General features: G+C 41.4%; 1 protein-coding gene across 1 annotated transcript in view; it reads left to right on the top strand.

Annotated features, from left to right (window-relative positions):
* LOC308291737 (solute carrier family 12 member 5-like) overlaps positions 1 to 25,290 on the top strand; it is a gene marked incomplete at both ends in the record, with an annotated part of 90,064 nt that overhangs the window by 20,584 nt on the left and 44,190 nt on the right. The window contains 4 exons of the mRNA XM_080733865.1: positions 16,179 to 16,273; positions 17,761 to 17,901; positions 19,910 to 20,056; positions 22,924 to 22,978. Coding sequence (XP_080589991.1) covers positions 16,179 to 16,273; positions 17,761 to 17,901; positions 19,910 to 20,056; positions 22,924 to 22,978 — 438 coding nt within the window. The remainder of the gene's footprint in view (positions 1 to 16,178; positions 16,274 to 17,760; positions 17,902 to 19,909; positions 20,057 to 22,923; positions 22,979 to 25,290) is intronic.

Raw genomic sequence — 25,290 nt, 5'->3', positions numbered from 1 at the left:
CCAGACTGGAGCTTCTCTCTTGCTGTTCCTCTTTAATCTGTGGAGGCTCTGGTTCCTCCTGGACCAGACTGGAGCTCCTCTCTGGCTGTTCCTCTTTGATCTGTGGAGGCTCTGGTTCCTCCTGGACCAGACTGGAGCTCCTCTCTGGCTGTTCCTCTTTGATCTGTGGATACTCTGGTTGTTCCTCTTCCTCTTTAATCTGTGGAGGTTCTGGTTCCTCCTGGTCCAGAATGGAGCTCCATTTTTGCTGTTCGTCTTTAATCTGTGGAGGCTCTGGTTCCTCCTGGACGAGACTCCAAATCCCCCCCTGTTGTTCACATAAAGGGAGGAGCCAGGTGTCTAGGAAATAATAACAAAACATTAGAATGTTTGATATTTGTAAATAACGTCATATTTCTGTCTGATGTTGGAACTAAATGTTCAACATGTCATTGTTTTGATGAATGTTTTTAATCTAATATATGTTTAATGTATTAACCATAATGCTTGTTAATTGATATGTTTTCAGATGGAATGAGTATACAGGACGATATTAGGACGATATTTTATTCTAATAAACATATCCTCAAAATAGGGAGTCGTCCTATAATTGGGGCTTAGACTTTTCACCGGGGAGATACGTTATGTATCTTTCAGGACCTTTCCCTGCTCTCTCACAGCACATCCCCCGCGAGCTGTTACGGTGATTACCGTACACTACATGATTGATGCGCAGCGAACTTTGGACCTCGGCTCATTTCACCTCCCGTTTGGCAAAGTCGGATGGCTTTGGCATTGGATTTACCAGGCCGCGCGCGTGTGCGTTGTTCTCGCGAACATCGGCGTGGATGACGGGCGCACATGTGATCTTTAGCGTGGAAGTTTAATCCCAACAGCAACTGAATAGCCTAGCCCTAGGCTATAATGCTGGCTGCAATGGTTTCTGTTTACAATGGACCGTCGCATCTGAATGATGAAACGGGCCACAAAGCTTGATGGGAAATGTAGTGTTTGTTATTGGGCTTTTCACAGTCTGAATTGTGAATGTTGTTTTTGAATAGAAGTTGACTTTGATGGTTAATGCAATACAATACAGCAGAATCTTATCTCTGTATAAGCTTTTCTATAATAATTTTACAATAATAACGTTTTTCTTTATAAATAACATAATATAATATAATATATAATATTTTGTCTTCAACATATTTTTTCCCAAAATGATAATTGAAAAATAGGGGTCGTCTTATAATCAGAGTCGTACTAAATTCGGGCTAATACGGTACTTTAGTTGTATTGTGAAACCTGAACACTCTCAAATAATGCACACACTAGTCAGAATGGTGGTCACTAGGATGCATTGATTATAATAAGTAATACGTTATAATAATATAATAAGTTATTCTGTTTACATCTAGACCTAATCTCCATTATACTAGAACTCCCTCATAGACATTACAACCACGATGGGATCTTACCATTAAAGAACCTCATTCCTGCATTACAGAATGAAAGTGTTTCCACCAACCTGCTCTGTGTAATTTGATGTGTGGTTTTAAAATCCTATCCAGGAGGTTGCGTTTGTGGTCAATTTCTTGCTTCAGAAAAAGAGCTTCGTCCTCATACTCTGTTAGAATTCTTCCAAGGGTCCAGATTATCTCTTCAGCAGCTGCAGATAGTCGCTCATTGACCAAGGACTTGAGCGTTTGTAAGGTAGCCATTTCTCAAAACATGCTCCCTGTGTTGTCTGGAAGTCCAAAAGCAACTCCCTCTTCAAGTCAAGGACAGATAATGATCAGAAAGATGCCTACTTCACCTATAGTCCAGAAGAGAGTTCAGCCTCAACAACTTCTTGCACAGATGTGTGTCATGGAACTTAACAGAGCTCTGTTAAATACACACAAGCAGTCTGACCAATGAATCTGGACCAATCAGGACCAATCAGAGTGGTGGTGGGGGGAGGGGGACCAACAATAGACAAAAACTGGATAATGGTTGGTCAACTGCCCCCACTTAACCCTTCAAGTCCCTGCTAGTTCTGGACAAACATCGCCTTTGCTCTCATAACAATATTACTACTAATATTACATATTTATATGAAGATGTTGATGTTGTTAAAAAAAAGTCTGCTAGAACATCCATTAGGGTTGTGGTGGAACAACGTATGTGTTAAGCTTCATACTGTAAAGGTGCCTTCAACCGTACCAATAAAAAGAACATAATATTTTATTGCAGAAAAACACTTAAATACAATAGCAGCCATAGTAACAGTTATAGTAGGCCCTAGTCACAGCAACAAGCTAGTCTCGTGTAGCCAGACAACTAGCCAGACAACTATTCCACAATCTCCGAATGCTATATAGAGTCTGGAACTACACCTCCTGAAATCGGAAGCTGGCATTTCCGTTCACGAAAATATATTTTAAAATATAATTTCTACTTAGTAGCAAGCTAAATATGCTTAGATGATTTTGTTTATATTAGGATAAATGTGCACGACTGTAAACGGAAGTGGGGAGGAGGCTTCAAATCCGCTTTAACGCTTCTCATGCCAGATGCTAATCATCAGAACTTCCGTCTCCCAGACTGTATGACAATAGCATTTAGAAATTGTATGAGGCAACAGTCTGGCCACACGAGACTAGCAACAACTACAATAAGCCCATACTTGACATGAAAATGTCTGAACCATTGTCTTAGACAGCCATAATAACCTATTGCTGAGTGTAAAATACAGAAAAAGGGTAAATAGCGATAAAAGAAAAAATATCAAGTACTGAATTGTATTGATTCAAAGGTGAAAGGTACTCATACGCTTTAGGCTGATCAAATTCAGTTTGTGTACTAAGGGGTGTGATATGTAGGCTACCTGGGTGATTTTGTAGCAAAAGTGAATGGACAAACACAATGTATGTGTATTTCTATTACAAAAAAAGTTAAACTATGTAAATGTCAAATACGGTCAAACACTTTGTTTCAGTGATTGCTATTGGAATATGGAGAAACTTAGTTTAGCTAATCATATCCCATACACCCCATTTAAATACACCTTTACACACTTAAATATAGTATTGCAGGTTGGAGGGTTTGAAACTCTATCTAATCAGTTAGAAGACACATCAGGTTGTGAATGTTGTTGAATGTTTTGGAGGAAGTTTGTCTCATTGTTACAGGTGACAAGGGTTGGGCAACTCATTTGCATGTATTCCTTTCATTATGATCAGTAGTGAGCATACAGCCCCCCAACAGTTTTCCAGTATTGTGTGAATGGGTGGAACATGTAGATAGGATTAGAACTATTTAGCATTATTTAGGCTGGAAAAGATTTAGTCTCCTGCAACAACACCTGAAAGGTGGCAAATCACTTAATTTTTTCATCCACATATTCGACCTTGACATAGATAAACATGCACCTGAACACTGTATAGATTGCACACAGCAATGTATACAACTGTTATGCCATTATCTCATTATGTCGCGGCAAATGAGTTAAGCAGTGGGTGAGTCAATAGATCACTATTTGGCAGCTCTGCGGGAGCTCGCCAAGACGTGCAACTTTGGCAATATGGAGAGTGAAATGCTACGTGATCAGATAATAGAGAAAACATAAAGTAGCAATCCTATTTTGGTAAGTGACTGTAGCTCAAGGCGCCCAAGTACTGTCAACCTATGCTTTGAGTATGTCTGTAACTGTAGGCCTACTGTAGGTGGGCTGAGTTTGCTCTTCTTGAAGTGTTCCATGTATATCTGCATTGGAATTTGGGTTGGCAAGGGTGAGGTTTCCAATTAGTTTCCCTTAAATGGCCTTTCTACTGTTAACACATAGTACATGCACTTCGGGCAGTTCCACTTCATTCACTGATACAGTAGATGATGCAATAGTAGATCTGCAAACTCGTGCAAAATGACCTATTTTCCCACACATGTTGCATTTGGAATTCTTTGCTGGGCAAGACTGGTCATTAGCAATGTGGCTTGACGACCCACATCTATAACACTGACTGTTTCGGGTGTCAAGTCCGGCACACCTCTGATTGGGCTGGACTTGTTTGAAGCCCTTGATAATGAGATAAAAGGAGGCCGTTTGGTGGGACCGTCACCTAAACCTATAATGGACTGTGCAGTGATCTCCCAACCAGAACCTTTACCCCCACCCAAGGGCCACAAGGTGGAAGAAGGACTTGGACATGCTAAGAACTTTGTGCATAAAGTGCAGATCCACTCAGATGTGAAACCTGTGTGAAGACACATCAGTTTGTGAATGTTTTGGAGGACGTTTGTCTCATTGTTAATGGACAGGTCACAGGTGACAAGGGTCGGGCCAACACATTTGCTTGTATTCCTTTCATTATGATAAGTAGTGAGCAGAGCATACAGCCCCCCAACAGTATTGTGTAAATGTGTGGAACAAGATAAGATAAGGACTAATTAGCATTATTTAGACTGGAAAAATATTTAGTCTCCAGCAACAACACCTGAAAGGTGACAAATCACTTCAGTTTTTCATCCCCGTATTCAACCTTGACATATAAACATGCACCTGAACACTGTATAGATTGCACACAGCAAAGTATACAACCGTTATGCCATTATCTCATTATGTCCAAATAGTAATTTAAGACATTGTCACCTTACTAAATTAATGTCCCACATAATTATGTATTGGGGTAAGGGTTTTTGTTTAGGATTAACTAATGTGTCTCTTCTTTAAACTGAACAAACTATAATGTACATAGCCTACCGTGTTATTGTCAATTATAGGCTAGTTCCTTTTTGACTCAGAATTTACCAGAATCATTTTTTTTGTCTCAGGAATGCGACGAATACACAATATATATATATATATATATATATTATTGAACTCAAGTCTCCATGGTGTGAGTAATCAATAGAAAATAAGTCATTTTGGGGGTGAACTACTCCGGTGGTGCCATAGTTTTGTTATTTTTCTGGTTTCACGTGTCTATGGTTGACAGTACTTCATTAGACCCCCTGGTGTGGTTGTTATTATGTATTCCCTTTGTATTTTGGATTTCTACCTCGAGGCTGCCACCTTGTGGGTCAAGAGTGCTGATCCAAAAACACAGATAGACATCATATAATCATCCCCTCCCCTTTTACCATTCACCCAACACTGTGGGTGTGGCTAACTTCAGCTGGGTTACCACTCACCATGACAACCAGGCATACTTAATGAACTGGTGGGTGTGACCACATAAAAACCTAATTTTAACTCTTTATGTACACTATTTTGGAAAAAATCTTCCTCCTAGTATAATCATAATACCTGATAATCATGTTTTTTTGGGGGGCCGGGTGGGAATCATGGCACCCCATCTTTAAAGACAGGACGCTTGGAGAGCTTACCCCTCTGTGTCAAGAGTGGTAACTTCTACCTACTAGGGCATTTTATTTTAGCTTTAGACACAAGACAAATATGTGACTGTCAAGTAATACTTTTGTGTTGCATAATTTACATACCGTGTTATTATGTCAATTATAGGCTAGTTATAAACCTTTTTGGACGACTCAGAAATACCATATATTCTATAGCATTCTATAGCACCATCCATCCATCTTCAACTGACCATATATTCTATAATGTATAGGCCTACCATTGGTTTCCAACCCTTTTCCTATTAAAGGCCATTATTTATTCAGCATTTGAGCCACAGACCACCATTTGAAGATATTTAGCCTCTCAGACCCAAAACTAAAATAATATGTTGTCATTGTTGGATACGATTTTGGCCACACTTCCATGCTGTATTGATGTGTACCATTATGGAAGATAACAGGCAAACTTTGGCAAAATAACAACTATTCTACATTCTCTAATTGTGTACATCTTGGAATGAAATAATGCAGATGTTTAACATTAATTTAACTCTTGAGAGCTTAAAATTGAATGGATTGTTAATTGTACACTCAAGTGTTAAAGATCCATTGTATAGAGAAACGAAGCCATGTCGTCATTTGTGCGTAATGTCGCCCTCTAGTGGGTTCATGCTGGTATTGTTTTGTATTCAAATCGCCATTGGGGAATCTGCGATCGCTGCATATAAGGACTGTGTTAAAAATATAAACACACCATGTGCGCGTTTCTGTCAGCGGGGGGGGGGGTTCTGCATAGTTTATGATATTCATTCATATCTGATATAGCCTGTGTAACTCGTTTCTAGCGTTTATTGTGTTACTCTTTGGGTAAATCTGTACATTTCCACCTTAGTCGATGCTCCATATCCATTTGGGTCAATCCGAGAGCATGGTGTGTTTATATTTTTAACACAGTTCTTATATGCGGTGATCGCAAATTCCCCAATGGCGATTTGAATACAAAACAATACCAGCATGAACCCCATAGAGGGCGACATTTCACACCATTTCACGGAAGTGACATCACACTTCGCTACTGAATAAGGGTCCATGTGGTTACCAACTCTCCAGTATTTAGCACAGGTTGAGGACCTGGACCACTCGAGGGCTTGGTGTGCAAAGGGCCTAAGCACCGGCGGTTTGGCTGTCGGGAGCACCGGGCCTATTCCCAGTGGCCTGCCTGGCCGCAAAAAATAAATAAAAAATAAAGAAAATCTGAAACAAAACAAACAAGCTGTAATTAATGCTTGAGGTTATGTTTAGTCAATACTAAATATATTTTGTAAAAGAAAAAAATACAATCAAATAACACACAATCACTGTTCCTTTCAAAAACATAATTAATACAAATAATACATTGTATGCTGATTCCAAACTTTATTTTCAAAAGAGAGCACACAATAATATTTTCCCCCTTTTACATTTTACTAAAGTGTAAACATTTCTAACACTGCCCAGCGCTGCCTGGGTTCAATCACAGTGGCTTAAAACATGTGCTCTTCAGGGGAACATGATGTATAGACGCAGAAGCGAAGGAACCCAAAACTCAGCTTGTGGTGAGGCACACTGTAGGGGAAAATAACGTACAGCTGCACAGCTATATGGCTTTCCCCTTGTATGAATCTGCATGTGCATCTCCAGCTGACATTTTGGACTATAATTTATACAGCTAAAGGGCCATCCCCTGTGTGAATTCTCATGTGCCACCTCAGACTACCCTTTTGACCAAAGCTGCTGCCACAAACTGTACAACTAAATGGCCTTTCCCCCGTATGAATTGTCATGTGCTGCTGCAGATTAAACTTTAAATTAAAACTTCTGCCACAATCTGTACAGTTGAAGGGTTTTTCCCCTGTATGAATCTTCATATGCCGCACCAGACTAGCATTTTGACTAAAGCTGTTCCCACAAACTTTACAGCTAAAGGGTTTTTCTCCTGTATGCGTTGTCATGTGACGCTTCAGATTACACTTTTCACCAAAGCTTTTGCCACAATCTGTACAACTGAAAGTTGTTCCTTCTGTATGAATCTTCACGTGCCGCGCCAGACTAGCATTATGACTAAATCTGTTCCCACAAACTGTACAACTAAATGGCTTTTCCCCCGTATGAATCGTCATGTGCTGCTGCAGATGGGACTTTAAACTAAAACTTCTGCCACAATCTGTACAGCTGAATGGTGTTATCTTGTTGCTCATTGTGACTCTTTGCCCTTCCGCATGTTGTTTATTGTGTGATTGCTGTGTGTTTAAAACTGACTGGGCTTCCCTGGTCTCCTCCCACCCATCACTGTCACCAGCATCAAATTCAGAGAGGTGTGAAGAGGGGAGCGGAGCATCACTAGTTGATTGAGAGGTTACACAGTCATCTGCACCAGCTTGTATGTGTGTATGTGAGGTGGTGGCTGGAGGTTCTGATTCTTTGTTTTCTTCACCTTTCACTGTTAGTAATGTCAACATTGTACCATCAAATGAGACATCATCTTGTATTTGGATTAGCCCCTCCTCTTCCTCTTTAATCTGTGGAGGCTCTGGTTCCTCCTGTACCAGACTGGAGCTCCTCTCTTGCTGTTCCTCTTTAATATGTGGAGACTCTGGTTCCTCCTCTTCCTCTTTAATATGTGGAGACTCTGGTTCCTCCTCTTCCTCTTTAATATGTGGAGACTCTGGTTCCTCCTCTTCCTCTTTAATCTGTGGAGGTTCTGGTTCTTCCTGGTCCAGAATGGAGCTCCATTCTTGTTGTTCCTCTTTAATCTGTGGAGGCTCTGGTTCCTCCTGGACGAGACTCCAAATCCCCCCCTGTTGTTCACATAAAGGGAGGAGCCAGGTGTCTAGGAAATAATAACAAAACATTAAAATGTTTGATATTTGTAAATAACGTCATACCTCTGTTTTGTATATGTCGTGGTTGGAAATTCTGATGTTGGAACTAAATGTTCAACATGTCATTGTTTTGAATCTAATATCATATGTTTAACCATGATGATTAACCCTAATCCTTGTTAATTGATATGTTATCAGATAGAATGATTATACTGTAGTTGTATTGTGGAACCAGAACACTCAAATAACGCACACACTAGTCAGAATGGTGGTCCACATACTAGAACTCCCTTATAGACATTTCAACCACAATGGGATCTTACCATTAAAGAACCTAATTTCTGCATTACAATATGAATGAAAGCGTTTTTAAAAGTATTTCCACCAACCTGCTCTGTGTAATTTGCTGTATGGTTTTAAAATCCTATCCAGGAGGTTGCGTTTGTGGTAAATTTCTTGCTTCAGAAAAAGAGCTTCGTCCTCATACTCTGTTAGAATTCTTCCAAGGGTCCAGACTATCTCTTCAGCAGCTGCAGATAGTCGCTCATTGACCAGGGACTTCAGCGTTTGTAAGGCAGCCATTTCTCTGTGTTCAATAAGAATGTCTGGAAGTCCAAAAGCAACTCCCTCTTCAAGTCAAGGACAGATAATGATCAGAAAGATGCCTACTTCACCTATAGTCCAGAAGAGAGTTCAGCCTCAACAACTTCTTGCACAGATGTGTTTCATGGAACTTAACAGAGCTCTGTTAAATACACACAAGCAGTCTGATGGACCAATCAGAGTGGTGGTGGGGGGAGGGGGACCAACAATAGACAGAAACTGGATAATGGTTGGTCAACTGCCCCCACTTAACCCTTCAAGCCCCTGCTAGTTCTGAACAAACATCGCCTTCGCTCTCATAACAATATTACTACTACTATTACTTATATGAAGATGTTGATGCATTTGAATAAAAGTCTGCTAGAACATCCACTAGGGTTGTGGAACAAGGTGTGTGTTAAGCTTCATTCATACTGTAAATCTGTCCTGTGACTGAAGCCTTCAACAGTACCAATAAAAAGAACATAATATTTTATTGCAGAAAAACACTTAAATACAATAGCAGCCATAGTAACAGTTATAGTAGGCCCTAGTCACAGCAACAAGCTAGTCTCGCATAGCCAGACAACTATTCCACAATCTCCGAATGCTATATAGAGTCTGGAACTACACCTCCTGAAATCCGAGTAATGGAAGCTGGCATTTCCGTTCACGAAAATATATTTTAAAATATCATTTCAGCTAAGCAGCAAGCTAAACATGCTTAGATAATGTTGATATATATTAGGATAAATGTGCGTGACTGTAAAACGAAACGGAAGTGGGGAGGAGGCTTCAAATCCGCTTTAACGCTTTTCATGCCAGATGCTAATCATCAGAACTTCCGTCTCCCAGACTGTATGACAATAGCATTTAGAAATTGTATGAGGCAACAGTCTGGCCACACGAGACTAGCAACAACTACAATAAGCCCATACTTGACATGAAAATGTCTGAACCACTGTCTTAGACGGCCATAATAACCTATTGCTGTGTGTAAAATACAGAAAAAAGGTAAATAATGATACAATAAAAAGTATCAAGTATACTGAATTGTATCGATTCAAAGGTGAAAGGTACTCATCCTCTTTAGGTGTCCAGGGCTGATAAAATTCAGTTTGTGTACTAAGGGGTGTGATATGGTAGGCTACCAGGGTGATGTTGTAGCAAAGGTGAATGGACAAACACAGTGTATGCATTTCTATTACAAAAAAAGTTAAACTATGTAAATGTAAAATATGTCAAACACTTTGTTTCAGTGATTGCTGTTGGAATATAGAGAAACTTAGTTTAGCAAATCATATCCCATACAGCCCATTTAAATACACCTTTACACACTTTAATATAGTATTGCTGGTTGGAGGGTTTGAAACTCTATAATCAGTTAGAAGACACTTGTGAATGTTGTGGAATGTTTTGGAGGATGTTTGTCTCATTGTTAATGGAGGTGACAAGGGTTGGGCCAACTCATTTGCATGTATTCCTTTCATTATGATAAGTGAGCATACAGCCCCCCAACAGTATTGTGCGAATGGGTGGAACATTGTAGATAGGATTAGGACTAATTAGCATTATTAAGACTGGAAAATATTTAGTATCCAGCGACAACACCTGAAAGGTGACAAGTCACTTCAGTTTTTCATCCCCATATTCGACATTGACATAGATAAACATGCACCTGAACACTGTATAGATTGCACACAGGAATGTATACAACAGTTATGCCATTATCTCATTATGTCCAAATAGTAATTTAAGACATTGTCACCTTACTGTGTCCCACATAATTATGTTTTAGGGTAAGGGTTTTTGTTTAGGATTAACTAATGCGTCTCTTCATTAAACTGAACAAACCATAATTTACTTACCGTGTTATTATGTCAATTATAGGCTAGTTATGAAGTCTCCGTGGTGTGAGTAATCAATAGGAAAAAAGTCACTTTGGGGGTGAACTACTCCTTTAAGAATTTAATTAACCACAAGTTTACATTCAAGGGTCATTTTGACTCAGCCAGCAATATAAGTGTATTTTGTCAGGTACATGGGTATCTTAGTGGTGTAGTAGTGTATCTTGTACACCAGGCCCATTGCAAGATTTCGTACTCTGTCAGTTACTGTGAGCCACCCCACCCTTAAAAAGTGATCAGCGGTAAGGCTATGGAGATAAGAGGTTTCTAGCCGACAGCAACGATTTGACATGTTATTATTGCATGTCAGCCACTGACTTTAATCTACATGGCGTGAGATAGTCTGACCTGCCGGGATTCATATTATATCCTACCTAATCTGACTGGATATGCTTAATGTATGTGACAGATGTTATTTATGATTCATATAAATGTATGAATTAGACTTTATAGTGGAGGAAGTGTTTATAACATGATCATCATAGTATAATCACTTTTTTTTTTTTCAAATACATTTGCTGTCATTATAACAGTAAATCTGTTACTGCAGTTGGGAGAGTCAGCCAGTGTGCATTCTCCACTTACGCACTCCCCCCCCCCCCCCTTTTTCCTCTATGTCACCCTAAATGCTAAACCCTCACCCTAAACCTACGAAATGCGGGTAAGGAAACTTGCTATTTCCCTAAATGGTGTTTTGGGGACGCTATTGCTATTTCCCTAAAATTGGTATTTTGGCAACACAGATTTAGGAATGCGGATTTAGGATCCTACTTTGTTTGTTTGCCACTTTGAGTATTTGAATTTTCAAAAAATATATAAAAAATAAATGGAAACATTTATTGAAAAAAAAAAAGATTTATTGAAAAAAAAAAGAACGAAAAAGAAAACACGCCCCTCACGACAGTATGAGTCACCAGAACCAAGGACTGGTGTTTTCATTCAATGATAAAATGGCCAAAAGCTAAACAAATAGCCTTGCCTTTAATTGTATATAAATCCAGCACAAGATCACACGACATGTTTGACGTTGTTAAACCTGAATGGTCATTCCCTACATCCTTGCTATTGCATGGTGTTTTGTCACATTCCGCCCCACCCGAAACATCTGGGCAATCACAATTTAGCAAAGCTGTAAATCAAATGACAATACATCAACATCAGTGTGATTATTTGGAGGCAGCAGATTTGAAAAATCCCCTCTATGGAATTAGATGGCCAGCATTATATAATGCAGTGTTGCTCTACATTCTGATGTACAGTAGCCTTCAGTACAGTACAGTACAGTACAGTACAGTACAGTACAGTACAGTACAGTACAGTACAGTACGGTACATGTCTGATGGGGCCGACAATTATATAATGATCTCCAAAACCTGCACATTTTCAGTCTGTAGTAAAGCTGGACCAATACAGTAGATCAGGGGTCTTCAACCTTTTCAAGCCAAGGACCCCTTTGTTGAGAGAGAGATGATGAAGCAGGGACCCCCACAACCTTTTCATAGATTCCATACGCCTTGTCATTAACCGGGCCTAGGTTGACACAAATTGGATCTGATCACTTGCAAACAACTGTGGACCGTCAGTCAGACCTGAAGAAACAGAATTGAGAAACAAATCGGATTTTATCAGCAGTATGAACAAACTCTGAGATTACATTAATACTGCGCTGCAGTTGAATTGTTCTTAGATTTAGGACTGTCGCGTTTTTTCACATTTAATTTTACTTGAAGATTAATAATTGCTCAAATAATTGCAATTAACAATTCAATTATCTTTCCTGTCATTGAACATTGTAACGTTATGAATGTCTTTTAGGCTTTGTAACCAAAATGTGCACAGTGCAGAAAATATGAAAAATACTGTAACTTATATCATTTAATAACTTTATACTATGCAATTACAATTTACAATTTAGGCATTTAGCCAGAGCGACTTACAATAAGCAGGTAATGCATCAATACAATAAGCAAGATAATAAGCAAGATACTATGTCAATACATCAACAATACAACAAATGCATAGGAATATCAATCTTGAAAACATTAACGTAGGTAGACCACCCACCTAATCAGTAAAAACTTAAAAATGCTAGCTTTCACGGTCATCATAATGGGTTTAGGTGGAGTCTGAAGAGGTGAGTGTTCAGTCCACGGCGGAAGCCAGGGAGTGAGTTTGTAGTTCTAAGTGCGACATGGAGTTTATTCTACAGTTTGGGGGCCAGGAGGGCAAACTGTCTAGGCAGAGTGGATTTTTGAACTGGGGTTTTTAGCAAGGGTTCAGTCAGCATCCCTGTTTTAGCTGATCTGAGTGAACAGGTGGGGTTAGGGTTGATCAGGCTTTGGCGGTATGGAGGTGCCATACCTTTGGTTGCCTTGAAGGTCAGCATCAGTGTTTTGTATTCTGTGCGTGCCGCAACAGGGAGCCAATGGAGGGATAGGGGCTAGTTGAAGACCAGTCATGCCGCAGCGTTTTGGATAATTTGGAGAGGCTTAAGTGCACATGCCGGGAGGCCAGTGAGGAGAGAGTTACAGTAGTCACGTGACTGTCTGGATGAGGAGCTGGGCTGACTCCTGGGTGAGGAAGGGAGTGTGAACAGGACCGGGTGACTGATGCAATGTGTGCCTCCTTGAATAATAGCTGGCTGTCCAGGACCACACCAGGTTTTTAGCAGTTGGAACCGAAGTCACCAAAATGCGCAAACAATAATTGCGATTATCTCAAATAATTGTGATTAGGCGATTATTATGTTATAATTGCGCCTGGCGGCCCTGGCCTAATTGTTGGAGCACATGAAACATCCGTCAGTGTGACGGTAAGATGACCCTTTGTCCTTTTTTTCAAAATGTATCAAAGGCAGTGGTGAGTTCTACTGCAGTGTAATAATTAGAGTTGTGACGCACATGGCTCAACAGGAATAGCTCTTTCTCTCTCTCTCTCTCTCTCTCTCTCTCTCTCTATCTCTCTCTCTATCTCTCTCTCTCTCTCTCTCTCTCTCTCTCTCTCTCTCTCCCCCGACAGCAAAATGTCGGAGGTTACGCTGCATTAATGTACTGTACGGGGCAATCACACAAATTGATTCTGATGATTCAAACGGCCAACCAGATGAGCCAATGACATCTGGCGAGCGGATTAGCCACGTGGAAACCCTATTGCATCCCTATTTTGGGCATCATGTCATAACAATAGGCCAACCAGGGGGTGTACCTGTACATCAAGCTGCCTCACGCTACAGAATCAGGAGATGGGCTCATGCCTCTTGATCGGCAAGGCTTACTTATTCGGTGAAAAATAGCAGAGTTACAAGCTCACAACATGTGATGAGTGAACTCGTAAAGAGATTTGGTGTAGAGCAGAGGGGTCTTCAATGTTTTTCAGGCTAAGGACCTTTTAGGTGAGAGAGATGAATCTGCCCCCCCCCCCACTATACTGTATACCGGTATTGTGTGACATTTACATTTGTTTGTTTACACATATTTCCTATTAATATTCTATTAATGTGTATTTTCAGACATTTAACTACGTAAACCCTCAGTACTTACTTGACCATGGCTCTGTACTTGGTCAGCTCTTTTCCCCCCTATAGTCTATACCTAAGGTATCTATCTATACCTAACCTCTTCACCGAAAATAACAGACATGCATCTGTGAGGTGAGTAGGTGAGGCTACTCTAAAAAGAATATCTGTGAGCTTGTAGATCGACTATTTATGGCAAATGTTCCCCTCAGAATAGGGATGCTAGAGTTCAAGTGGTTCAAGTTGGGGGACATCGGGGTAAAACCATCTCAGACTCCGGAGAGGAGGGAGGGGGGAGAGAGAACTGGTGGGAAGGTGTCTTTAGTAAGGCAGACAGAGAATCACTCTAATCCTCCCTCTCAAAGCCCTTAACATCCCATACTGTACGTCATCTGATCTCCCAGCCAGTCTCCTTAGATTGGAGATTATCACACATACAGTGTGTTCTAATCCCTCCGCCTAGCCTTACCACTTTCCCTCTCACTGCCAGTTTACACTCCAGATTGCAGTGTTGCCATGTTTGTGGGTCAGTTTTTAGCCCAAGGAGTGTTTTCCGTGCAATACAAATGCTTGCAATGGATTCAGAATCATGAAGAAAAAAAAACTAGTTTGACCCCTCACATGCTATTTAAAGCAGTTTTAAGTAGTTTTAATTTTGTCTGTATAGTAAAGTTAATGGTACCCCAACTTTCAGCAGCTGTCACATATTCCCCTATAGGGACACTGAATTTCAAACTTTACAAACACATTGGTGAAGAAATGTATTGGTTAGGAAATTTTTCCCAGATTTGTGATTTTTACTTTATACAGTAGCACCTTAGATTTATGTTGCGGGACGTTTCTTGAGGTAATTACTGCCAGGATGCTGTGCCGTCCAGTGGTTGATCTCTCACGTGTCGTGCATGACGTTGGCTTGTTTTTTGCCTTCCAATTTGGCCTCCAGCAGCTGTTGGATAATCCCACCCTTTGAGCCTGTGTTTTATTATTAAGCCTTTAAAAGCCTGTATACACTGTACCATTTTGTAATAGCCGTGTCACACACGGAGGGGACAAACTGACTTTGGTCTGCGAGGTTTGGTCCAAGCTGTAGAGTTGGAGGACATTACATGATGATGCCACACAGCACCACCATGCTTCCACACAGTGTGTTTCTCAAACTTATTTTTCTTGTCAAAGTTCCTCCAAAATGATATTTGGCGTCAGACCCCCCATATCTGAAAATGTTCTGTGCCATGGACCCCCCCACAGAAGAGATTTTGTGTGTGTGTGTGTGTGTGTGTGTGTGTGTGTGTGTGTGTGCGTGTGTGCGTGTGTGCGTGCGTGCGTGCGTGCGTGCGTGCGTGCGTGCGTGCGGTGTGGAAAAAAATCTGCATTTTTCAAACACTTTCTTTTTTTTATTCCACTTTAACAATAATAATAATAATAATAACTTTTTGTCATTTTATCACTTACTCAGGCTTTTGTGAACACCCTGGACAGCTTTTAATTTGCTTCATTCAATATTTAGATATTTGATAAAAAAACACACACACACACACACACACACACACACACACACACACACACACACACACACACACACACACACACACACACACACACAGACAGCGTACTATTAGGCGGGTAGCATGAGTCACCAGAAAAGATGTGTGTTTTTGATTAACTTATCATGGTTAAAATGGAGTTAGAAGTTACAAGGGGTTTGTATAGGAATGGGCCCTGGATGGGGAGTATCTGATAAAAAATCTAAATATTGAATCAAGCAAATTAAAATCTGTCCAAGGTGTTCTTTCAGCAGCTGTCGCAGATTCCCCTAGGGAAACTGAATTTCAAACATTGTGAGATGTGTTTCTAGACACCTTTACAAACACATTGGAAAGTTCTTGGTCAAGATTTTACATTATTCTGTTAATATTCCCTGATTATACCATCTGTGTTTTTAAGCTGAGTTGCTTCTGCGTAAACATCAAAGAAAGATTCATTATCTATGTTTGTGTCCAGGTGAGGGCGACGCCTGCAAGGAGAGCAGTCCTTTCATCACCAGCACTGTGGAGAACAACCTGCAGTATGATGGACACAACATGGCCCTGTTTGAGGTACGCACACGCACACACACGCACACGCACACACACACACACACACACACACACACACACTGTGGAGAACCCTAACCTGCAGTCCTTTCGGAACCGCTCCCTCCGCTATGCAGCTCCGAGATGAGGTTCCTCACAAACGTCATCCACAATCGGTCCGTTGCGGGGAAGCTCCGCCATCGAGGAACACTTCTTACCTTTTGTGAACATCCTAGCAGAAGAAAATCTAAGCAGCGTGTTGAAATAAATAGTTTATATCGCTCGTTTTGTCAGCCGGTGCATTATTTTCCCCACTCTTTCGTTGTGTTCATACCATCAGACCAGAGGAGTAATGCGGCTGCAACTTCCGGAATGACTAAAAAACATGGCACTGGCTGACAAAATGATCAATTTAAACTCTTTATTTCAACTCAATGCTTAGATTTTCTTCCATGCTTGAGAAGTAAACACCTGAGAGACCGGTATGGGACCTTTACTTTTTGGATAGGATGTTCACAAAAGGTGAGTGTTCCTTAACGGCGGAGTTTCCCCGCAACTGACCGATCGTGGATGACATTTGTGAGGAACCTCATCTCGGAGGGAGAGGTTCCGAAAGGAGCTAAGTATGATGGCAACACCATGGCCCCACGCACGCACGCACAAACACACAGAAACTAGTGTTGATTTTACTGTACACTTTAAGACCGAATAAGACATAATAAAGCCATAATAAGAAATAATGTGTTGGTAATTAGAACTAATATGTTTTATTAGACAGAAACAAAGACAGAATAGCAGAAAGAGCGAATACATTCTCTGGCACTGGCACCTGCCGACCGGCAGTTCGACCATCAGTTTGATTGATTGAAGAATTTATTAGAAGTTTGCAATAGAAAAAAGTACAGTTTCATGACAGTACAAATCACTGGTACAAGGTCAACTAAAAGGAGATCCTAGAAAGCCGAAGCTTATTTCCACAGGAACCACACTTTAAGTATCTCATATAACATTGAAAGACAGACGGATAGAACATAGTACTTAGTCGTGCTGCATCGCCCGGCGATAGGACCGGTGGCCGCCGCACGGAACTGTAGGTAGGACCGGCATCGCTGGTAACTGCCACGGCAGCCACCACCGCACGGACCGGCAGTTTACCCCGACGGGACCTGCCGGTCCGAGCAGCGGCCGCCGGTCCGTCTGACGGGACTGCCGGTCGAACTGCCAGGCCTATCGCCGGCGATGCAGTGCGACTGCCGTTCGAACTGCCGGTCGTGCAGCGGTACGTGCCCGGTAGTTCCACGGCAGGTGCCGGTGCCAGAGAATGTATCCGCTCTTTCTGCTATTCTGTCTTTGTTTCTGTCTAATAAAACATATTAGTTATAATTACCAACACATTATTTCTTATTATTTAGTAAGCTTTAGTATGTCTTATTCGGTCTTGAAGTGTACTGTAAATTAGGATGGGACCCCCATGGTCTCTAGTTAGTTACTGTCTCTCTGTGTTGTGTTAGGATGAAATGGACACCAGTCCCATGGTCAGCGGTCTTCTCAGCAGCTTGGCTAACTACTCCAACCTGCCCACCGGCAGCAAGGAGCACGAAGAGGCCGAGAACAGCGAGGAGGGAGCGCGACAAACCAAGAAACCTGTCAAGGTAGACTCTCTACACCAGGGTTTCCCAAAGTGGTTCCCGTGGCACCCTTGGGTGCTGTGATGCCAGTCCAGGGGTGCCGCAGGGGAGCGTAGCAATATTTCGACCAAACATTTGTCAGTCATTTGGGATAAATAATAAGTAGGAAAATGCGCCTAGATGGTAATTAGCGCAGAGTTGTCCTTTAAGTTCAGACCACATGTTGCGTTGTTGTTTTTACCAGCTGGGAAACCAGTATGCCTTCATGAACTCATTTGAAGCTGATCTTCCGCAAACGATCCTAGATTTTTATGGCCAGCATTTGAACAAACAATAAAACCCTCTGCCATTAATGTGTTTCCCATTAACCAAGGCCAAGCCACATGTCCATAAAGATTGGAGTGATTAACAATAGATGATTTTTATTGCACCAGCAGCACAGTTACAGACCTCCCAAAACAAAATGATTTAATCTAATTGTTTTGTTTTGGGAGGTATGTGCTAGCGCAATAAAAATCCTTAGACCAGAACCCATTTTCTCCCTGCATTTTCGTATCGAGGAGAGAATATCGCACGCGAAAATGTGTATGGTTCACAGAAGTGCAAACAGTGAGGTACCCAAGTACTTACTGTAGTGTAAATGTCAGAGACACCCATCGGTATAACACCAGAGGTAGCTCTACAGACGTTGTACCATACAAATGTAACAGCTGTAAGGGCAAGAGTACGTTCCTATACTCAGCATCTGTTATGTGACATGGACTTCCTATGAAAGTCTTAAATCCATATTCTCACAGGACAATTTTAAATCTGCGCACACAGGTTGATGTGAGGGTTTTTCACCGTTTGTGGCAGGCTTGTATTTTAAATCGCTGCCATATGATGTGAATAAAGGATTGCTATTAGTCAGACAGGGTGATTTTCTCCAGAGCTCAAACCGATGATGCCAGCTTTTTGGGTCTGATGCCATTCCCCATTTTATCGAGTCCTAGACCACCCATTTAACCACTTAAATCCTAGAAATGTGTCAAAAAATAAATAGCAGATCTAGCTCACAACGTGTCACCATGCTTCACCTCCCGTGACATATTGAGATCTGTTAAAGTTATGGAATTCTGAAAGCAAGGAGTTTTACAACGATATTTCAGTTTGAAAAAATGTGTTAATTAATTTAAAAGTATATATATATATATTTGTATATATTTTTTCCTCTCATTTAATATTGTTTTCCTCTTTTTTATTTGATGAATCATTGTGATGTAGGTACTCATTGGCAGTGGATGACTTCTAATAGTAGATAGGGGAGTGTAGGCCTATAATAAGATCTTCTTCCTGGGCTTTTTCATTTGTGGATTATGTATAAACGTATACATACAGTAGACATCAAAGGGGGCTTATATCAAAGGTCCCTAAATAGGCCATTCTTAATTACTTCCTGTGAACAGAAATTCAAAAAGTGATGACATAGACAGGTCCGCTTGCATATAAATGAACCTTTGATTACATTCACCTGTTTGTTTCCCATTGCTGGCTCCCATTACTCACATTACTCAGATTTTAAATCCCATCGCCTGAAGGGCTGGTCCCCTCGGATTGGTTCAGAAACACACAGGCTTCCTTTTCAAACTGAAACTTCAAAATAAAATACCCAAAATGGTCATTTCATTGGGTCTTTAAAAAGCGATCTTTCCAGACCATAAATGCAGTTTTCATCATGGTGAAAGAAATGCAAATGCCCCCCCAGGATCTTATGTTGAGAGAATTGCCCTCTCTGTGTAGAAATCCATGCAGTTACGCCACATCTCCAGTATTCACTTGATTATTCTTAGTTCAGTGTGGTGTCACACACCGAAAATAGCCGACCTCCATGCTCACAACGCGACGCGTTGTGAGCATGGAGGTCTGCTATTTTCTATATTTGCACCAAAAGGCCCTTTTAGAAGTTTTAGCCCCTGCCTCTCTAACATTCTCTGCACGTCCCTGGGCGCAAGTAAATACAAATAACTCAGAACATTCGACTGTGTGTTTCCAGGCTCCTCAGCTGGGCACCCTGATGGGAGTGTACCTGCCCTGCATCCAGAACATCTTCGGAGTCATCCTCTTCCTCAGGATGACCTGGATGGTCGGCATCGGCGGCGTCTTTGGCTCCTTCGTCATCGTCTTCATGTGCTGTTCCACGGTGAGTGAGGGGATCCCTGCTTAATATTACACTTATTACACTCTTTTTTTCTTTATTACACTTATTGCCCTATTACACTATCGGGCATCGTTCCTAACAGACATCGGCCTTGTTGTTACATCTATATCTCTGTCAGTCAGTCAGTCAGTCTGTTTTTGAGCAGTGCTGACCGCTCCTACGTCTGGCTTTGTGTGTAGGAGCGCGAAATGAGCACGGAACTCCATGTATGGAAATAACTAACATCACGGACAGAACGGCCCATACATGGAGATATGCGCGTGCGTCGTGTTTGATACCATGCAAAGTGACTTCGCACAGGTGCGATTTTCTTTTGTTTCTGCCCTCGGTTATACCCAAATATAGAGATGACTGACGTCATAGTGACATCATACAGTACATAGGTCTACAAGTACTCTGACAACAGCACTGGCGGACTAATCGTCCATCATGGCTGCCCCCGGAGATGACCTCCAATTAGAAACGCTCTACACTCAGATGATTGACGCCCAGAAGAAGGTGAAGTCGGTCGAGCTGCAGATGGAACGGCTGAGCTGCGCAAAGGAAATGACCGACTTCACGCGCAGCGAAATCGCCCCGCTGCCCGACGCCACGCGTATGTACGAGAGAGCGGGACGCGCGTTCATTCTGCAGTCCAAGGACGAGATGAACAAGCGTCTGACGGACAGACGGGAGACGGACGAGCGGAGCATGAAGGTTCTGGAGCAGAAGAAGGTGTACCTGGAGCGCAGTGTGAGGGAAGTCCAGGAGAACATCTCTGACATGCTGCTGTCTAGGAGGTCCTAGTGACATATCAACCAGTGTTAAGTTCCTCGACTAAAAATATGGTGAAAAACCTTTGTCGACTAAGCTATGTTGACTAAAACTGAGACTAAATATAAATTGACAATTTTTCAACAACTAAAAACTAGCCTAAACTACAGTGGTGGAGTGAACTAGTGGTGGAGAAGAGATCCAGAAGAACTAAAAGACAAGTTTCCGACACGTTGTGAGCTTTTGGATTGTCTATTTTCAGCATGCAGCCAAGTGTAAAATCAGCCATTACGGCACCATCAAGGCCCGCCAAAATATATATCGTTGACGGGGACCGTCCTCCTTTCCGAAACATCGGGATTCCGAAACCCTGGCATTCCGAAACACAAAGAGACTGAGAAACACCAGGATTCCGATTTTTTTTTTTTTTTTTTTTTTTTTTCACAGAAAGTCGGTGTTCCGCTATACCCTGCCATTCCGATTTTTTTTTTATCTAGTTATGCATAGGCATAACTCACATCATATTAGGCTACTCACATCAAATAAGGCCAAACCGAATTGTTAAAGGGCCTACACCATGCTTTTAAAACTATATTTTTTGTATAAATATATGCTCAAAATTGAGTCTTAGACAGGTTTTAACCCTCAACAAACACTCTGACCATTCTTTTTGTTTGTTCTAGCTCTACTATAATGACGCTCTCCAGCTGCAATACCAAAACGGCCTCTGTTTGCTCAGGGGCGCATCTAGTGGGGTTTTTCCAGAAAAAAAAAAAAAGAAGTTTTTTGAAAAAAAAAGTTTTTTGAAAAAAAAAAGTTTTTTGAAAAAAAAAGTTTTTTGAAAAAAAAAAAGTTTTTGAAAAAAATGTTTTTGAAAAAAAAAAGTTTTTTGAAAAAAAAAAAGTTTTGAAAAAAAACATTTTTGAAAAAAAAGATTTAAAAAAAAAAAAAAAAAAATTTAAAAAAAAAATGTTTTTTGACTGAAAAAAAAATGGGAAACGCGTGTGACGTCACATGCGTCAACTCTCAGAACAGCACTGTTCTGAGAACCCGTGGAAAGCTTTTCATCTCTGTCTTCCCAAAACCAGAGAAAGACACAATGTACAGAAATAGGACTTTGTGAGGATAGAAGGTGCCAGTGGGACCCCAAAAAAAGGTTTTAAAATAGAAAAAGTGAAAATTCATGGTGTAGGTCCTTTAAAGGGATATTCCACTTTCAACAGGGAGCAGTGGTAGGGCTTCTCTCCCCACACACACCCATTGTAACTTCAAACTTCATTTTAACCATGATAGATTCATTAAAAACACCCATTATTTTTTCTGGTGACTCATAATACCCTCCTCCTCCTAATATGTGAGCAGGCCGTGTTTTTTCGATAACCTTTTTCATTTATTAAAAAAAAAAATGAAAAAATGAAATACAAAAAAATAATTATTAAAAATAAATGAAAACAGTTATCGAAAAAACACGGCCTGCTCACATATTAGGAGGGTATTATGAGTCACCAGAAAAAATAATGGGTGTTTTTAATGAATCTATCATGGTTAAAATGAAGTTTGAAGTTACAATGGGTGTGTGTGGGGAGAGGCCCTGGGCCTGGAGGGCCTGGTAACATTTACATCAAATATCTAAATATTCAATCAAGCAAATTAAAAACTGTTCAGGGTATTCATAAAAGCCTGATTAGATGATAAAATTACCAAAAGTTTTTTTGAAAGTGAAATAACCCTTTAAATGATGTGTAACCATTGTTGACTACATTTTCTATGGGCAGCACGCAGCAGGGATGTGTTCTGCTTCTGGTCAAACTGAATTAAATATATGCCTTTACTTTTCAGAAATGTAGACTGTTTGATATGTTTTATATAGGCCTAGGTGTTATTAATTTAATAAATACAAAGGCTCAGATAGACTCCGTCGGTCATCAAATAATTTGCTTAGGAAAAAAAGGCTTCATGTGTAATTGATAGAAAATAAGTCAATTTTGGGAACTACTCCTTTAAATGAACACAGAGGATTTTAATACAGGGGTCGTGGTTTTAATTCATATCAAATGTGGTCTCAATCACTGCTCTCGGCTGTGCTTCATTTTCAGACCATGCTAACAGCCATCTCTATGAGTGCCATCGCAACAAATGGAGTTGTACCAGGTGAGTGTCTGTCTGTGTTGCTTTCACCGTCTGCACATGGGTTACACCCCGCCATACCGACGCCCTGCCACTCCGACCATTGACTTCTATGGGTCGAAATGGCGGGGTGCTCCCTCTTTTCTATGCACATCGCCTTTACGACCCTAAACGTCTCGATTTAGAAACAACGCCATTTCGAATAAACCTGTCGGAAAGGCAGGGTGTCCCCGTTTTGCTATAGACATCACCACTCCGACCCTAGGAAAGCCCTTCTATTTTTGCAAAAGCAATGCGCGGCCGCTGCTTCTATAAGCGAACGATTCAGCTGTGCGTAGAGCAACACGTAGAGCGGCAGTTCATAGGGGTGGAAGAAGAAAAAAAAAGGAATGAGTTTATGTGCATCTCCCCCCCATCTCTCTCTCTCTCTCTTTCTTTCTTTCTTTCTTTCTTTCTTTCTTTCTTTCTTTCTGTCTTTCTCTCTCTTTCTCTTTCTCTCTCTCTCTCTCTCTCTCTCTCTCTCTCTCTCTCTCTCAACGCAATCTTGTAACGGGCTAGTATTATTTCTGTAGGCCTACTTCAAGCTTGATGGTTTGATGGAGGGACAATTAAAACATTTATATACACTGAATGAATACAGACACTTCACAGATATACAGTACTTAAAATTAGAAAAATCCCTTGAGAATTGACCGAGCAATAAGGCTTTGTGCGTCCACCGAGGCGGCGCCAACACCCAGGCAGCATCGGAGCTTCCTCCGGGGGTCCCCGGGCCCCGCGGACCACCGCCTGTCACCCCGCCGTTCAGTGGGCACCTGGGCCAGCCTGCCAGGCCCACCGGAGCCCCGGGCAGCCCCCTACGCCCTACTGGAGCCACGGACAGCAACGACGCGCCATTCCCCGCATTAATGATTGAATAATATCCTACAGAACAGATGAAATCACGTAGCTGTAATGTAGGCTATATTGCTGGCTTAATTTGTTAATTATTAGGAGCAATAAATATAGTCTATAGCCTACGCCTACTTGATTTAACAATAAATAGGCTCAAAAAAGTTGCCAAATTACAATGGGTCACTGTGACATGGCTTATTTAATCAAATCTAATCAAAGCTTTATAGTATGCCTTTGGGTAGCTCACCAGATCTGCAAACTCGCAAGCATGCATGTTGTGTAGTCTGTAGACACATCTCTTTGTGAGCTTGTAGATCGGCAATTTTTCGCAGTTTGGCTGGGGTCTGTCTTGTTATCAAATGATATCGTCGGCCCAAAACTGATGGACATGGAATATATAGCTACTGACAAGTCGCACAGTTGTGCACAACGCTGTCTGTCTGTCTGTCTGTCTGTCTGTCTGTCTGTCTGTCTGTCTGTCTGTCTGTCTGTCTGTCTGTCTGTCTGTCTGTCTTTATTTAGATCAGATTGGTCATGTAAATGCACCTATTGTCGCGCTGTTGCATTAGGCCTATATCTATATCATTATCATCATCACATAAACAATCCATATTTGTGCGCCTGACGGCCCATAGGCCTATAATATAGTCTAATAGGCTCCAATCGCTCCATATACAAGTGCATTAAACGAACAAAAATGCTTAAATACTTCTAAAATGGACAATTTCTTATATCCCTTTACCCCAGTCCCCTTAATTTATCTGATGAAGGATATAGGATATTTTGCTGGTGGTTTCGTTATTCGTAGGCTATTTATGATCGCAAGCCAAGAAGACAATTAAGGTGGCGTTTCCAAAACGTTTCTGGACACACACACACGCACACACGCACGCACACACACGCACACGCACACGCACACATTTGCGCTCTTAAGTTATGTAGGCCAATCGCCCCTCGGGAAAAACGAATATACACGTAGGCCTAAATGAACTTGAACTTTATGCACACTGGCTGGGAGTGGATCGATCGCTCTCTCCCTCTCTCTCTTTCTGTCATTTGATTCTTAAATAAGCAGCAGCAGTTAACGGCTGCATGGCGCTGTCAACTAAATGATCAGGTCGCTTTTGGCTGTATCCTCTATATATGAACCTCTCCCTCTCTCGATGAGTCGTTACTGGTCTGGTAGTATGGTAACTGTCGTTTCCATTCTGTGAGAGAGAGAGAGAGAGAGAGAGAGAGAGAGAGAGAGAGAGAGAGAGAGAGACAAAGACAAGAGCTGGTCGTCTGTCGCGCTGCCTGCCTTTCTGTCTGTCGCGCGCGCTCTGGATGGATAGATAAATACCGGGGGGGGGGGGGGGGGGGGGGGTGCAAGCGCCGCTGTGATGGACGGACAGACAGACAGACAGACAGACAGACAGACAGACAGACAGACAGACAGACAG

Source organism: Nannobrachium achirus, assembly GCF_963921795.1.
Source record: "Nannobrachium achirus genome assembly, chromosome: 9".
NCBI lineage: Eukaryota > Metazoa > Chordata > Actinopteri > Myctophiformes > Myctophidae > Nannobrachium > Nannobrachium achirus.
Note: the sequence above shows the minus strand (reverse complement) of the source record. Positions and strands in the feature narration are given on the sequence as shown.